The sequence below is a fragment of the Phalangium opilio genome, unplaced genomic scaffold (genome assembly GCF_054372755.1).
Source record: "Phalangium opilio isolate 3A_F unplaced genomic scaffold, DU_Popi_V2 ptg000031l_1, whole genome shotgun sequence".
Classification (NCBI taxonomy): Eukaryota; Metazoa; Arthropoda; class Arachnida; order Opiliones; family Phalangiidae; genus Phalangium; species Phalangium opilio.
The window spans coordinates 4,972,240-4,989,134 of NW_028324158.1; the positions used below are offsets into that span (position 1 = coordinate 4,972,240).

The window sequence follows — 16,895 nt, forward strand, 5'->3', positions numbered from 1 at the left end:
ACAGAACCTCTCCGTGACATACGTCACTCGGAGAGGTAAAAATTCGCGCGGTGGGGACTGGGGGCTGATGACGTAGAAATTGAGGCAAACTTTTTGTCTCGGCGCCAGTCTGGGAAATAGCACACTTCCTCTGGTCCAAAACCAGTGCGCTCGCCCTTTTAAAAAAATTATTTCGCGCGCGCTATTCAAAATTAAAACTCGATCGCGTGAAAAACTTCCACCCCCCCTCTGAATTTGCCTCAAATTCTACGTCACAAACGCTTGTGCCAGGCTGGTACTAGCTCGCGCCATTTCAGACGAGGAATAAATGTTGTGCGCGTTTTAAGGTGAGTGAAATATCCATGAAGCGTAAGCTTCTATTATAAATCCATGATTTAATGATCTTGTCTATTTTGAAAAGAGTTATTTAATTTAAACTTCAGAGAGATATTAATTTAATGAAGAAATTACTATAATTTGTGTATATAAATTGTTAACTCCCAGCATAGCCCACTCGATCTAGCACACCTTAGCTCAGTCTCTGACGCAAACTGTTGAAACAAGACGGCCCAAGGGCTCGTAATAGTAGCCATATCGTACGAGTGAATAGCCCCTCTATACCCTACCCTAACGAGTGGATAACCCCTCTATACCTTACCCTAATGAGTGAATAGCGCTATCTTTTTCAATGCTTAAATGATTTACCGTGCATAAAATCAGAGTGAATAGCCCCTCGATTCCCTACTCTAAACAGTGATAAAATTATAACCGTATAAATTTACTTATGCTGTAATTCAAATATTCCGGCGAATCGAAGAACAGATAGTTTTTAGTGATAATCCCCTTGATGAGTTTACAACATAGACTTATGTCGATGCACACTTATCGCATCTTATAAATTTCTAACAAGGACTTATGCCCAGAAACTTTTGAAAGAGAAAGTTTAGTTATAGTGATTACGCATTTTAGTGATTATCCCCTCGGATTACCTTTAGCAATGCTAAAATGATCAGACGCATAACGCCCATTTAACACTATGTTAGCTCTATCTAAACCCACATTTGAATTAACCGCCAAAACGTTCCAGTCAAACATAACATAGATGACAATAGCTACCGAACGAGAACGAAACACATAAGGAGCGAGGTAGGAAACGGGGAAGATCGTTATCTATTTAATTAGCACATACATAAAAAAAAAAATATAAAAACCCCAAACATACAAATTCATAAGTATCCGACCCCACAGATAAAAATTCCAAAGTTTCCGACCCCACAGATTAAGAGGTACCCCACCCCACATCACCCCGACATTTTAGAGATAAGAATAAATAATAAAAAACTCGAGGTTTCTATCAAGTTTCTATGGTTGAGTGGGTAGAATGTTTGTCTACTAATCCAGCGGCCCGGGTTCGAATCCCGGGTCTAACCTGAAAAATTTTTAATTAAAATTAAATCTCTAACCGAGCCCAGTAACCCCTATGGGTGGGTTGTGGTAATATAAAGTTCCTTTTAAGCTAAAATCTGACGATAACGAAGCGACAACCCCGGCCACTACTACTACTACTACTACGACGGCTCGGGTCAAACTAAGAGCCTATCGTATACTACGATATGGCTAAAAATACTTTTGTTGACGAAAAAAAATCGCGTATTATCAAAGGCATACAAAAATAACAGACAGTGTGCTATAGGTAGTGTCCAGTGTGTGTTTGGCTTTTGAGGCATTCGGGGCGGTTTTTTATTTATTTTTCTTTTTGTGTAGTACAAACCTGATAAACGTAATTCGGTTTGCGTGCTTACTATCGCTATTCGCTTGTATTCAGAAAATAGTTGCGGGCAAGTGTATTCATCCGCAAGTTCCCGCCAAAAACGTGATTCTGGTTAGGCACAAAAAACCCATAACTCGACGTCTCGCGAAATCCCATTTAATACGTACTTCCCCTATTTGCTTTTGCTTGTAGATGAAAATTTATATGGCACATATTAATTAACGACAAAAATTAGAAAATAATGCACTGTTTATTAGCAACAATACTAATGCAAGCTTTACATTTCTGATTACTGGTAATTTTATTTTTCGAACTGTAATTTAACGTTAATTTATTACCTGCAACAATTTGATTTTGATTAGATTAAGAGTAATACGAAAAATTTCTTTCAATTATTTTCTAACATGGTCAGCCAATTAATTATAAGTTTCCTAATTCGGTTAACAACGTGTTAACAATTTTAAAATCCCCTAATTATGTTAATTATGTTGCGACACTTTAAAATTGTTTGGATTGTCTGTGCTCTTAGAACACATGGTGGAAATGGCGGTGCTTTTTAATGGTTTTAAGGCAGGGAAGTTAGAGAGACAGCAGGCTGCGGTTAAAAGCTGTGAAAGGTTGTTTTAATTTATGGTCATATTTTGGTCGCCTGAAATAACTATTCGCTCTGAACAATAAATGCTTAAAATAACACCAATATGTTCATCGCAAGTAGTTTTGTAAGATTAAATTTCGTTCTGGGTTAAATATGAACGTAAATTAACATTATTCTTTCATGAATCATCTTTGGAAAAGCTGTTTTCCAAATTTTAGTTTACTTAATTGGAACAAAAGTATTATTGATAAATTTTATAATCAACAAGTTTTGTAATCTTAGCAGTATGAAATTCCACTCATTGTTTAATTATTTCATTTTTAAAAATGGGAATTCCATCTACTAACAATTACACAATTAATACCTTAATTTTAATACCCCAATTGATCCTATGTATTTACAACTTTTTTTAATTAACAATATCAAAGGTGTTCTCTAGATAGAAAACCTCCATTAAAATGGGAGTTGTGATCGTTAATTCTGCATTAATTATCAATTATCTTTTTGATATGCTTGGTCAAACCTCGACCATACAATGCACGTATTAATGGTTTAATTATTTAAACGTTAATTCAGTCGCAATTCATTTCAAATTAAAATGTACCCCAATGGTATTTTTAAATACCATTAATTTTTTAACCGAAATAATTAATTTTGAAACATCAAATTTCAAGAATGTAATCTCTTATTGTTTACCCGTTAAGGCTATTTGTTTTAATTAATCCGTTTTAATATTATGGAATACTTAATTGGATTTCATTATGTTCTAAAACCCTTGTATTAGTTAATCGCGTATCACCCCTTTCGAGGATATAATTATTTTTCCGTTCCTCGATGTTAAACATTTTAACGATCTAAAGCACGTAGAAGCACCAATAGATGGCGTTAAACACGAGATAGGAGACTGGGAATATGACCCGGGAGTACTTGTCGATCTTATTGACGTCTTTAATTCGAGGCATGACAACTTTGAGAGCGTGGGCACCTCGTTTAAGACTTTGCAAGACTCGCGGTCTCTTGACGCTGTGCCCATAATCGGGAGCTGAACGGGGCCGGCGACCGTATTGTCCTTTGCCAGTCCCAACGTAGGGGAATCTGTGGGTTACGTTGCTCATACGGAAGGATGGAGGAAACTTCGAGTCGCTCTCCGCGGTCGAGTTGGCAAGTGGCTTGTGACGGTTGCGCAAACATGGGATAGGTGACATTCGTACGTCATGCAGTTCGATGATTTCTTCGTTCTGCCAAAAACGTGTTTTACATTTAGTTCATTCAAATCAAAATTGGAGGTAAACAGGGTTCTTGCGTGTAAGTTTTCAATCAATGCAACAATAGGCCTAGTTCCATATGGGATAAAACCATATTGAGGCTAAACATTACTATCAGACTATAATTATTCCATGATTCATATAAAAGTACACTTCTGATTTTAATATCCGAATGTTGAACGGCATAAGTCATATGTCCATAGTGGTTCAATATTATACATGGTGATTCTGATAGGTGTGATGCTTTTTGGGTGATTTCGAGTCCTATGGCATTTTGCAGTCCGGGCCACCGTTTTTATGTTTGGAGTTTTTTATGGACGACCCATTAAAATTAACATGAGAAACTGAAAGACAATGATAATTTACTTAAAGGGTCATCAGTTAAACACTCCAATCATAACTGGAAAACGGTACTGGTCCGGACGGAAAAAGATCATTGTAAGACCATTTTCGACTCAAAATCGTTTAAGGAACATCCCCCTTAATTTCTTTCAGATCTTTTTTTAGAAACATCCAGCATAGTTAACTTTGCTAGTTACGTGTCCCTAGGAACTTAGACGTCATAAATCGTTATCTATATTATTCCCTTATGGTGGCTTAAGACTAGTTATTTATATTAAACCTTAGGACCCTCGTAATTAACCATGATCGAACTACAATACATATCTGCCAGAAGGCGACTCATTATTATCTTTACTGCAATAACACCTTAATATAGTAATGAAAGGTATAACTGAGTCTTTAATTTCTCTTGGACCGGTTGGTTTTGCGCTTTCTGAACCTAAAATTGTTCTAATAGAAACAAAATATTCTAATTCTTTAACGTACCAGTTCCGCTACTTTGGAAGATTCCTTGATTTTCTTGGCCTTCTTTTTGGCTCTTGCTCCCCAGTAGGAATAATTAACGGCCGCGTATTCCAGCAGTGCCGCGAAGACGAAGACAAAGCACATGACCAAATAGATATCTATGGCCTTGACGTAAGAAATCCGGGGCAAGGATGACCTCACACCCGTACTAATTGTTGTCATGGTTAGTACAGTCGTAATCCCTACAAAACAGAGACACATCAAGTCAAAATTGTTTTAGCAATATCTATATAAGTCAAAGCCCTAACTAACTGACTCATAATCAATGCCCAGCCCAAAACGCTTTACCTACAAGGCTGAAATTTTGCATTAACTCTTAAGTAGTAGACACGCATTAAGAATTTTTTTGCGAATCCTCCGCCATCTTGAAAATGGTGGCCAGAAATATATGAAACCTTTCTTTATGGAATAATGTCTGCTTTTTTCAACCGATTTCGCTAATATCATAAATTCATAAGATACGGTCCATAAGTGTGTCACTAGTTACTGACAACTTGAGGTGACGAAGGTGAAACGTCATAGATTCTCGTAAAGCGACTCCTGGTGACGCGCTGTCAAAGGCTTAGTACAGACTAAATAAGAAAACTGCAAAACCGTGCGCAATAAATTCTCGCTTGTCGTTCTCGAACTAGTTCACAGTAAGTCTCTAGCATTTCGAAGCATAGGTAGTTTCATACTTATGGAACATATCGTTTAAACTTATGATTAATATTTAGTATCCTTATATCCTATGGCTTTTGCGCTTCGATTTTTCCTCAACTTTAAAAATGAAGGCCAGAAAAATAATAAAATTGTCCCGACGAACAACGCCGGGTGCCTTTTCTACTATTACTAAATATAAATGTCCAGCTTGTAAAACTATGAAATAGCTTATTACAGGCCAATCGTAAGTTTCCAACGGATTGGAGGCATGATATAGGATTCTCCTGTTTTGCTACTTTTGCTGAATCTAAAAATCGATTCCTAATTTCAAAAGCTAATTATCCGAAGTTATAATTTTATGAAATCGTTTTCTTCCCTGGCTACCCCAGGAGTAAAGCAACAAAGATGTAGCAGTGTTGAAAGTTACAAAGTATATTCTCAACCAGAATCTGTTACTGGTAAACGTGGCGAGCATGCTGGACTTTTCATTTAAATTGCTTGGTTTTAAAACGTAGCTCCTTTCTTTCACAATTTCAAAAATAAATAAATTTCAACTAAAGTACCATGAGAAAAAATCTAAGTAGTTCCCTAAATCCTTTGTCCAAGTTCTTGGATCTTCGAAAAAAACTCTTGCTTAAATTCGATACATCGTAGTTTACTCCTCTAGAGGTTGAATTTTCTCACTCCTAGATTCGAAATCTGTCTGAATTTCACTCATACCTTTAACTATTGAGCTAGAGAGTCCATCATGAATACTGATTGGACCGAGTATTGTACTCTCGCTCTCATTTGATTATAAAATTGGCGGAATCGAATTAGTGTAAAGACACGGGCAGAATGGCCGCATTTCTAGCTTTGACGGTCGTAAAAGATAGAGCCCTTTCAGTTGAATGAATACAACCTCAGACCCTCCTAAATCTTATCTCGGTTCTGGTAGCCATATTGGAGGATTTCAGCTTTCCTCCAGCATTTAACCCACCAATATGGTCGTGTAAATTATCTCACAATTCATAGCTCCTCCCACAGCTGAAGACTCTCTACAGGGTGTTTGTGAAAAGTCCATCAATAATGAAAGGGCGTATTTATTGGGCCATTTTGAGTCGAAAATGTTCTATGACATTTTGCCGTCCGAGCCACCGTTTTCGAGTTATGATTTGAATATTTTAGGGATGACCCCTTCATTAAATTAGCGCTGTCTTTCAATTTCTTAATTAAATTTAAGGGGTCATCCGTAAATTACTCCAATCATAACTTGAAAACAGTGGCCCGAACGGATAAATGTCATAGAACATTTTCGACTCAAAATGGCCCAATAAATACGCCCTTTCATTATTGATGGACCTTTCACAAACACCCTGTATAGTGTCCCAGGCTTCCAAACCACAGATACTTTGAAGTTACCCAATCCATTTCAAGTTGCATAATCTTACTTGGAATTATTGAATTAATTCTGTGTAAAGCCTGATTACTACTCCGCCGTTTAGAGCTTGGCGAAACCTATTTTCGTCGTCTATGTGCAAACTTCGGTTCTGTTGGACAGCTTAGAGAGCTTTCATTTGGGTGAGTAGTACATCTCAACCTAAAGTCTTAACACGGTTCAGGCAGCCATATTGTTGGTGGTTTTCGTCTATCTACCTTCATTCAACCCATCATTCTGTCCTTGTAAATTACCTCACGAATCTTAGCTCCTCCAAAAACCAAAAGTTCTCTAATGCCACGAAGTTCACCAATGATAACGCGTTTTCAAGTACGTCCCTGATTACGTATTTTCACCAAAAAAGTACTAACTGCAATAATTTGTAAATTACTGTCATGGCCAACCGATTTTCCCTCGCCTTGAGATTCGGTCTGAGCGAACAAAAAAATCTCGCTGCAGTGTTCCGTCGAGAAGTTTGAAAAAGGGGAAACCCAGGATATGACATGCTGTAGCTTCGGTTTATTCTATTTCTGTTAATATCGGGACCCTTATTCCAATTGACCCAGGAAAGGATGAGATCTGACATCAAAACCCTTCTCTCAGTCGATCCGTCCCTTTCTGCCTTCCTAATTCTATTTTTTTGATACTACGTCATGCGGAAAGGCAGAGAAACTCCCTTTCGTGTATGTTAGATCGATTTTATTTTTCATTCTCTAGTTCTTATCCAGCCTATCCAATTTTTCAACAAGGTGAACTAATACTTTTTATCGTTACATTGCAGAGTTTGACTTTCAGCGACTTGATCTCGTATTCTTTGATACAAATGATAGGGAAGATTTTTTTATACCACCCCACGAATCAGATAGGGAAGTCTGAAACATTTGTTTTAGCAAGTGCAAGACGCTATTTAAAAAACTTGCAAACTTTGAAATGATCGAAGTATAGATATTTCACAGATATCAATAATGTTTAATTTGGTCAGTCAATGATCAAAAATTTTAAACCAAATAACTACTGACGAATCTTGACACATTTCAAGCTCGTGTGCTAACAGATTTCTATTGACACACGGGAATTTATGCTGGTTGAGTACTTATAGCGTCATCTAAGAACATTTGACATAACTACACTCGTGACTAGCGTATGCGTTTCAAAAATTGCGCCAAAATTTCATTATGGACGTAGCGACATTTGTCGACGCTGTTCACGCCTGAAAACACATTTCCTTTGCAACGCTTCAAAACGGCCTAATGTGTCGCGACACACTTGAATAAGAGTCTATGCTTGATCATTAACCAATAAATTCCAGAATCATAGCCCATGTCTTAAGATTTCTGCTTATACACAATAATAGTAAACCGAAAACACTGACCACATGATGTACCTGTTACAGACTTTCGTTTTAAATTATATGGCTTACCTAATGCGACTCTGGCGGAAGTAGCTTCGTGGTTGATCCAAAAAGAGACCCATGATAACATGACGATGAGTATGGATGGCAAATAAGTTTGGAAGATGAAATATCCAATGTTTCGCTTCAATTCGAAACTTAATGATAATCGCTGATAAGTTCCCGTTGCTAACTTTTCTTTTCTGTCTTTTGTTTCGTAATTCATAATGGAAAATTGTGGCAAATCCGCGTCTTCCACACCGACTACGGGAGTGTCTGTCCAGTACATGACTACGTCTTTAACCGTGTATCCATCTGAAACGATGAACCATGATATTTTAGATTTGAAGTGTTGTAGCGCACTTTGCAATACAAAAAATCTGTCAATAGTTTTCTATTGGCTTAAAATACCTATAATGAATAGTATACAATGTAATAGATTGCAAATTTGAATCTTTAAAATCTACAATTTTTAAATTTAAATCAGAAAAATTATGTCAACATTGCCATACGTTATTGCTATTTTCTCGCTTATTGAATCAAGCCAACTTTTACATATCGTTAAAAAACTTTACAAAATTTCATGAAATTCCTTAAATGTCATGAGATGGAAAATTATGGTGTTTAATATCCGTCTTCAATGTATTTTAAGCCAGTAGAAAATGTAGGTTTTATTTATAGTTAAAATTATTTTTGGTAGGATGATCTATTAAATGGATTTCATTGATTATTTTGAACTTACAACTTTCAATTTCAACCGTACAATTTTGAGAGTCTAAGGGATAATAATGCAAGTCCATCATGCAAGCCAGCGTGGTGGTAAATCTGTAATAATGACAAGTTAACTCCCTAATCTATTTTTAGTCCAACGTTTGACCTTTTGACCTCATTCCATAAGCTATACCGCCGTCTGACTTCAATCTGACCATCTTGTTCTTTTCCGTCACTTCGTGTAGAAACGAGTTTTTATCGTTAGCGAAAAAAGTGTCCGGTACCCATATCAATTCGGCGAAATCGCCTGACAATGTTAATTCGTATGTGTCCGTGCTGAATGCCAACCTCTCGTCTTTCCAATATTGATTTAGATATAAGGTCAAAGTATAATCCTGAGTTCAGAAAATTAAAGTTGATTTTCAAACGAAAAGTTTTAAACTCGACGATTCAAAAAAATAAACTAAATTGTTGGAATTCCTAAAATTCCAGAAAACTGCATGGTTTTATGTATCACTTACCATATTAACTTCGGATATACTGTCGAAACTAGCTATGTGCAGGTCCATACCAATGTAGAGGGGTTCCCCTGCAAATATATAAATAACAACTCTAATAAGTTAACAGAACATCTATTCATACATAAAGCCATTTTTATAAGATATATTCCATAAGTATGACGCTACCTATACTTCGTAATGCTAGAGTCTTGCAGCTCGAGCTAGTTCGAGAACGACAAGCAAGAATTGACTACATGCGGTTAATTTTGCAATCCATCTTTTAGTCTATACTAAGTCTTTGCTAACGCCTCACCAGGCGTCGGTTTACGAAAATCTATGACCTACGTCACTTCATGACAAGCTCTCAGTAACCAGTGACAAACTTATGGAACATATCATTATGCTCCCATATATCCCATGTTATTTTCTATGCGCGTTTTGTGGGCCGAGCTTACGTACTATCTGTCAATCGTCATAATTCTGACGTCTTTCAAACTTTGATTTCATTCGTTAGTTGCAACTCATGATCAGACGCGCGCGTAAGGGTCAACGCGCAGCGGGATAAATTATTCGTGGGCAGTGTTGGGCACATTTATTTCGATATATCTTTTTACCTATCAAAATATTTTGGATTTCGCCCCTATCAATTTTTTACCTATCAAAATATTTTGGATTTCGCACCTATCAATTTTTTACCTATCAAAATATTTTGGATTTCGCACCTATCAATTTTTTACCTATCAAAATATTTTGGATTTCGCACCTATCAATTTTTTACCTATCAAAATATTTTGGATTTCGCACCTATCAATTTTTTACCTATCAAAATATTTTGGATTTCGCACCTATCAATTTTTTACCTATCAATGATAGGTTTTTACAAGTTCCCGTGATGAAATAGATAACAGAAATAAGGAGAAGGAGCTTAGTTACTAACTTACTACCGCGAAATTTCCGATTAATTTTATGTGTAATTTCTTTTGACTGATCACTAGAATAAATAAACCGATTCGCGGAAACAATCCAATGAATCTGCAGGCCAGCTTCGGAGGGAGAAATACCGCGAAAAGGGACAGCTTCAAAATAACTGAGGAGTTACAGCCTTTCATTTCTTCGGCATATTGTCCATCGCTTGAAACTTTCGTTCACACCGGGAGGGTGGGAACCGTCGGACCGTGGGAGGGGTGGCGAGAGTTAGCAGATTCTGGGTTAGAGCCCTGAGACCTAACCGAGGCTCTTTTTTTTCAGGCGCATGCGCGATTTTTTTCTCCGGACCGTCGGCCGCTAAATTTTACTCTCGCGTGAGTCGCGACGGCGCGAGTCGTTAGGCTTAGAAATTTGAAACTTGGTTTTCTCTTTCTCTAACGTCAGTGATGACGTACTTGCGCACCGCTGATGCGTAGTAGCTACTAGTCGGCCTCGGGTAGATCTCTCTCCAGACCTACCGGGAAGAGGGAAGGAAGGAATTCACTAAAATTTTATTAAATATATTAGAAATATCATTTTTGCTTTCAAATATTTTTAATAGGTAGCGATACCTATCAAATTTAAATCAAATTAAATTTTCTTAAAAACTAATGAATCAGGAAAAGTATCAAAAAAATTCCTTAGGAATCGGAACTTTCAAACTCAATTTTTCAAGCCTATCATTTATAGGCTGATCTATCACTATCAAAATCGGTCAAATGAAAGGTAGATTTTTTTCCAACTATCAAATAAAGTATCAGATTCAAAAAAGATATGATAGTGCCCATCACTGTTCGTGGGGTAAATTTCGTCATACATAATGATAAGTTTAGCTTCTCCCATGAAATCCTCCTAGATACGTTGAGAAAATGTGTACACAATGATTCCTTTTAACTGTATGTATTCCTAATGGATATGTAATTAGCGCATTGATACCGAAACATTGAAAAAATATTCTAAAATTAGCCTATTATTCGACGGAAAAGGTACGGTAAATGAATCATCCTAATTATTACGTATCCCGAAGCCTTAATATTGCTATTTTAGGGAACTCGTCTGGAGCCTTATAAACATAAAATCCAACGAAATTTGGGAAATATGCAACTAAGTTTTATTCGTTCGACCGAAAGTTTATAAGACATGTTCCATAAGTATGGCAATTTCTATACTTCGTAATGCTAGAGACTTACTAAGACGCGAGAATTGACTACACGCGGTCCATCTTCCTATTTAGTCTGTCTGTACTAAGCCTTTGACAGCGCCTCACCAGGCATCGCTTTAAAAGAATCTATGACGTTTCATGTACGTCACTTCATGACATGCTCTCAGTAACTAGTAACAAACTTATGAAACATATCTTATAAGCTTATGGTTTCACCTAATCACCTTAATGAGAAAAATGTATTTTTAAACTTAATTAGGAGGCAAGTTTTGACCTCTTTTGGAAAGGTAATCTATTTTATTAAACGTAAACATCTAGGTATATTTTGACTTGTCAAACTTAACGAAACTTTGTTATACTTTGAAACAAATGCAAAATTAGCTAAAATGATTGATTCCTCATACAGCAGCTTGACTTGTGTATTGAACCCGGAATATTTTAACTATAGTATACCTGCATCCAAAATCCTTAAGAAAACTTGCACTTTTTCCCGTTTCGTTTACATTGCATTAAAAGTTATGTTTACACGTTATCCACGCCAAACTTGACTTGGAAAGCTTAAAAGGTGCACTTTGAAATGTTTGCTTATAGCTCGATGTTTTATTCGGTCCTAAGCCAATCGGACAGGTACGCGGCAAGCTTTAAAGCTTCGTCTTAAGATTCATTGATTGGATTGGAGATTTCTTTCGTGTTTTTCCCTTGTGGACTAAGCCCGATGAATAATTGATTTTTGACCCTTTTTCTCTCAGAGTCAGCGACGGACGCTCTTTATTGCCTGTTTATTGGCGTTTCTCACGGGCCCTTAGTCTTAGCTCTTATAAGGGCCTTCAAATATTCAAAAGCCTCCCCTCTTTCGGTATGTCTAGGTATGTACCGCCAGAAGTGTATAATACTTCTCTTCGAGAGAAGTGTACCATACACAAAGCGGGCGAGGTAATTGTAACATGATTCATTCTTCCCAACACCAAATTAACATTTGGAGCAAGGTTACAAAACCGAATCACGTACGCGATTAAAGCCGCGTATACAAGAGACACTTTGAAACCGTTTTGCTGAGGTGGAACAAGAATACTATGCTGTTAAAAGCAGAGATATTTCACGAGAAAATGCAGATATTATTTTTCAAAAAGGATTGGGCCTTATCAAAACGGTTCAGTGTCTCGTGTAAACGCAGTTTGATAGTTCCCGTATCATTACTCTATTACCGCTTAACTATTTGCCTTTGGATTTTTGTCCCACGTCAAGACGAGGTTTGTGGGTTGTTTGCTAATTATTTAGTACCAAACAGTTATAGAATTCACCCTAGCACGGTGCGATGACCATTTGAAGTTTGATGAGCAGGAAAGCAAACAAAATAGGCAAGCCTGGGAATAATCATGTTACATAACTAAAGTATGAAGCGGATGCAGAGTGTCATCCTTCTTCTTTTATCCCCTTCTGATGCCGCGTATATGCCAGGTCGGCGCCCTGGGTCTTTCGAGTTCAGGCTATACTTATCTTTGTCTTTGGCCAGGAGGGCCAATCTTTATTGAGTTCTTATGGAAAAGAGATATCGAACAAAGATCTCCTTAACCTTATAGATCATTACGATATCGCGGATTCCGCTAGATTATTTCAATATTTTATCTAGGTCAATTTTGGGAAAGCGTGTCCTCGAGTGTTGTGTTTTTATATAAATGTAGATTTATTTTTACATATCTTTTGTATTATCGTCGATAACCACTTCTGATATAATTATTGTTTTTTTTGTGGTTGATTGGTTTCGTCGTTCTAAGCCGTTTTATTTCGGTTTGATTTTATTGATTTTTAAAGGTACATAGTCTTAAGGCGCGTTTTCAATCAAGCTTTTCTTGATTAAAAATTAATCTTAGTAGCAGCCAAAAGCTGAAGCAAAAATCTGTGTTTTCAAAACAGCTTCAAATTCAGATTTTCGTGTTTTCAGGCTTTAAACCTTCGAGAAGCAGATATCTAAATGAGTTTGAAATTTGCTTCTAATTTTGCACTTGGGTTTAGGGAGAAGACAGTGCGTAGCGGGAAAACTTATTTGACTGAATAACGTTTATTTCAATCCACTGAACAGCACTAGCTAAGCGCATTTTTAGCTCTCCGAGTGACGATGACGTCATGGAGAAGTATTACACTGGACGTATCTGTGTGTCTGTCACCTCGTTCATAGTTGGCAAATCGGAGCAAACGTGTTCGCAGAAAGCAATATTAGCTTCTACTCCCTTATCATCGTTAGGGTTAAGATTTACGCGGCGATCGGCTAGGGTTAACAGAAACGTCTAACCTCCCAAAGGCAGGGCTTCCACCAAAGGTTCACGAAATTGCGGCTTTTCTTATCAATCGCCTTATATACTCTAAATTTCCAAAAACTGTTAAAGAGGCATACGCTTGAATTCAAACGTCAACAATATCTATGTTTAAAATGGTTTTAGGAATAAAGTTTCTTAAAACGATTTAACTAGAAGTAAGATAAATTACTGACGGTTAAAATAATTAATATCAATTCTATTTATTTAATTTTTTAAGAAAATACTCTTAATTGCGTCTCTACTCGGAGAGGTTTTTATTTGGTTTCCCAACTTGTTTTCTTTTCCCTCGCTCCTCAACACGCGCCTATGAAAATCCATCTTCTCGCTGGTAGAAGTGTTCAACTAGGTTTAGGGAGAAGCTAATATATAGGGGAAAAACATTTAGCTGAATAATGTTGTTTCTATCCACTAAACAGCATTAGCTAAACGCATTTTATAGGTTTACAACTAATTTGAAAATATATTAGATTGATGTTTATGAAGCGTAACTGGTTCAAGAATAATATTCACTTCAAGTAAGGCCATTAGCGTGCGCAAATAGGACCCAAGACTAATTTTTTACGAATTAAAATTATATATTCGATTTGTTTCTATTTTTGAAATTGGTTTTTATCATCGTTAACATTTGGATATTCTCCAGGCCAAGTGACTGCGGACATATTCGAGAGCTGTTCTTGGTGTCACGAAACTAATTGACATTTTTTTAAATATTTTGAAAAACTGAGCCAAGAACCTCTTAAAAATTGGAATACTCTTTCATATTGGCCCACTTTTGGTTTGACCTGATTTTAAAAGTAATAGAGCTTTGCGTTTTTAGAATAATTCAGCGTTTTCGATCTTTATACGCGTGACAATTTTTGATTTGGTTTATATCATACTCTCTGTAAGTATGGGTCTGCTGTAGAGGCATTGTTCATTCGACTGGTTCTCTGTCTAGGTTTAATTGGTTCTAATCTCGAGCTAAAATGAATAGAGTTATATTTTATGAGGGTTCATAGGCACGAGTAGGTTTGGTTTTATATCATAAGAATATAATACTCTCTGTAAGTATGGGTCTGCTGCTCTGTCTTCGTTTAAATGTTTCTAGTCTAAATCTAAACTGATTAGACAGAGATATGACCTACTGTGATTTTCTTTATTAAATCAAGTTGGGTTACGGTTACGTGTACAAAAGAAGTCAAGACTGGCGATGGTCTCTGTTTCGGGCTAATACATCACAATGACGCACCCTTTAGACCTATACTCATGTATATATAAGTATACTGTATGTTTATACGCGTGCCTTGATTTGTTATGAGCAACCACGCTGCAAGTTTCGCAGGTTTTTCTCGCTTTTAATTGTAAAATTTATGGGTAATTATGAACTGCATTGAGGCTACCCTAACATGTAAAAGCTGTATAAATGTCTCATCAAATAACTTATGTCTTAAAAATCATATATTTAAAACTAACGGCTCGGTTCAGTTGTCTGCCATAATGTGAAGCAAGGCCCAACAAAGTTTTCACTCAGCAGTTTTCAGATTAAGGTTGTATAATATCGTCGTTTTTCCGCTATTTACCCAATTTTTCCGGCTCCAGACTTAATCTACGCCCTACTTCTACGCCCTCCTTAGCAACTCGACTTTTCATTAAGCATACCTTCCACAATTTCATTAGAAATGCAAAAGACTAGAGGATATGTTACTATTTGCCTATTTTTGCTTTCTGTTCGTCCTCATCGTTTGAATCATATAAGCTATATTTTACCGAACCAGAGGTCATGTAATAAAGAGGGATCTAGACCAGAAAAAACCTTACTCTTTCGGCAGCACTCAACTTGTCAAGTTACTAAAGTGAAAACCGCAATATTTGATACCTTTCACATGGTTGGCAAAATACCAGTAAGTCGTACAAGACTTGTTCACATTCGTTAATAGCGTGGACTATCGCATTCAAAGCACGATAACGTCAGTTCATACTGTGCATAAAACTAAAACGTTTTCCTACACATTCAATTTTTCTCAAGATAGGATAAATGCTTTTTGGGTGCATGCACTCTGGCCTAAAACCGACCTAAAATCAACGATGAAATTGCGAAATACCCTAGCCCTTGTTATAAGACGCGTGATACCATTTTCTTTGTAAGTACATGGATTCATTTCTAATGTACCGTCGTTTGAACTAACATCAAATACACCCAAGTTAACCAAACCCCTTTATTAAACAACCATGCATAATTGCGATTGCTTCACTTACCTCCAAAATTAGGTCTAAGCCGTATATCATACCCATCCAATATCGTCCTTAGAATATCTGTGACGTTTGCCAGCTGATCTGGACCACGTGGTATTTGACATTTCCTGTATGGTAAATACGGTGTATTACAATCAAACCCAAACAAACTCTCCATTCTTGACTCCTTATATTCAACAATGGGGGATTTGAATGTAACTTAATTGTCTATGACGATTTTGTACCGCGGACCTTTGCCTTAAAAGTCATCCCCAAAGCGAAACCTCGGCTGTCTCGCTTACAGAGTATGGAGATGCGATTCAACCTACGTGTTAGCGACTGTAAAAATCGATAACTAGAGACGACGGACTGCCCATAGAATTAAAATCCCGGGTCTAACCCGCTTTACTCCGAACGTAAATAGAGCGTAAACTTACCCTAAAATGAACAAGAAATGTATCAGGAAAATGCCTCCTCGAATGTTCCGGTACCAATCCATAATTTATTAAAGTAAAACTTTGGTACGTAGGTTCCATTCCATGCCCGAATTTCGTTAGACAATCTCGCGCTGTAAGGAATAAAACTCTGGGACGGTGTTCTTCACCGTGCTTTCAACCTTAAGGGATATTTTTACTGAGCTCGGAGAAGCGAGCGGGTGTTGAATGCGCAAGCGCCGGTGTTAGTCTGTCCTTAAGTTAGCCATAGAGGGAGCTCGAATCGAGTGCCTTTGCCTTGCTTTAGGGAACTATTCAGGGAAGATTGAGAGACTCGGAGAAGGATTGGGAGAGGCAGAGAGTTTTGGAGAATTGTACGAAACTTAACTATGGTTTGGGTATAGCGTGGGTGGGTGTGATTTGCTTGGTAGTTATCTATGTACCGGGAAAAGAGGTAATAAAGTAACACGTTCATTTGTCATGGGTTCCTTCCAGACTATAACCGTGACTGACGTACGAGGCCAATGTGGAAGAAATGATTTTCTCTTTTTAACTTCAAAACCCAAACCCAGATATCTTGAAAGACAAATGATGCTCGTTCGGAAACACAGTTGAAACGTTGAATTAAGAATAAATAGCCCACTATATTATGTTCAATGGGAATAAATAT

The 16,895-nt window shown here is 37.1% G+C and overlaps 1 protein-coding gene across 1 annotated transcript; it reads right to left on the reverse strand.

Annotated features, from left to right (window-relative positions):
* Nucleotides 1–1,985: 1,985 nt before the first annotated feature.
* Lcch3 (Ligand-gated chloride channel homolog 3) lies at nt 1,986–16,694 on the reverse strand. The gene is made up of 8 exons (XM_089869695.1): nt 16,229–16,694; nt 15,816–15,919; nt 9,159–9,226; nt 8,812–9,032; nt 8,669–8,751; nt 7,957–8,241; nt 4,439–4,659; nt 1,986–3,583 (listed from the first exon to the last, which is right to left on the reverse strand). The coding sequence occupies exons 1-8, from the start codon at nt 16,288–16,290 to the stop codon at nt 3,200–3,202; spliced, it is 1,428 nt and encodes a 475-aa protein (XP_089725821.1). The 5' UTR covers nt 16,291–16,694; the 3' UTR covers nt 1,986–3,199.
* Nucleotides 16,695–16,895: the final 201 nt, after the last annotated feature.

What these genes read in the sequence shown, in the direction of transcription:
- Lcch3 (XM_089869695.1), bottom strand. Translation starts at nt 16,290, where the DNA reads ATGGATTGGTACCGGAACATTCGAGGAGGCATTTTCCTGATACATTTC. An exon ending in CATTTCTTGTTCATTTTAGG is followed by an intron (nt 15,920 to 16,228) that starts GTAAGTTTACGC and finishes TTTACCATACAG; the next exon opens with GAAATGTCAAATACCACGTG. An exon ending in GCTTAGACCTAATTTTGGAG is followed by an intron (nt 9,227 to 15,815) that starts GTAAGTGAAGCA and finishes ATATATTTGCAG; the next exon opens with GGGAACCCCTCTACATTGGT.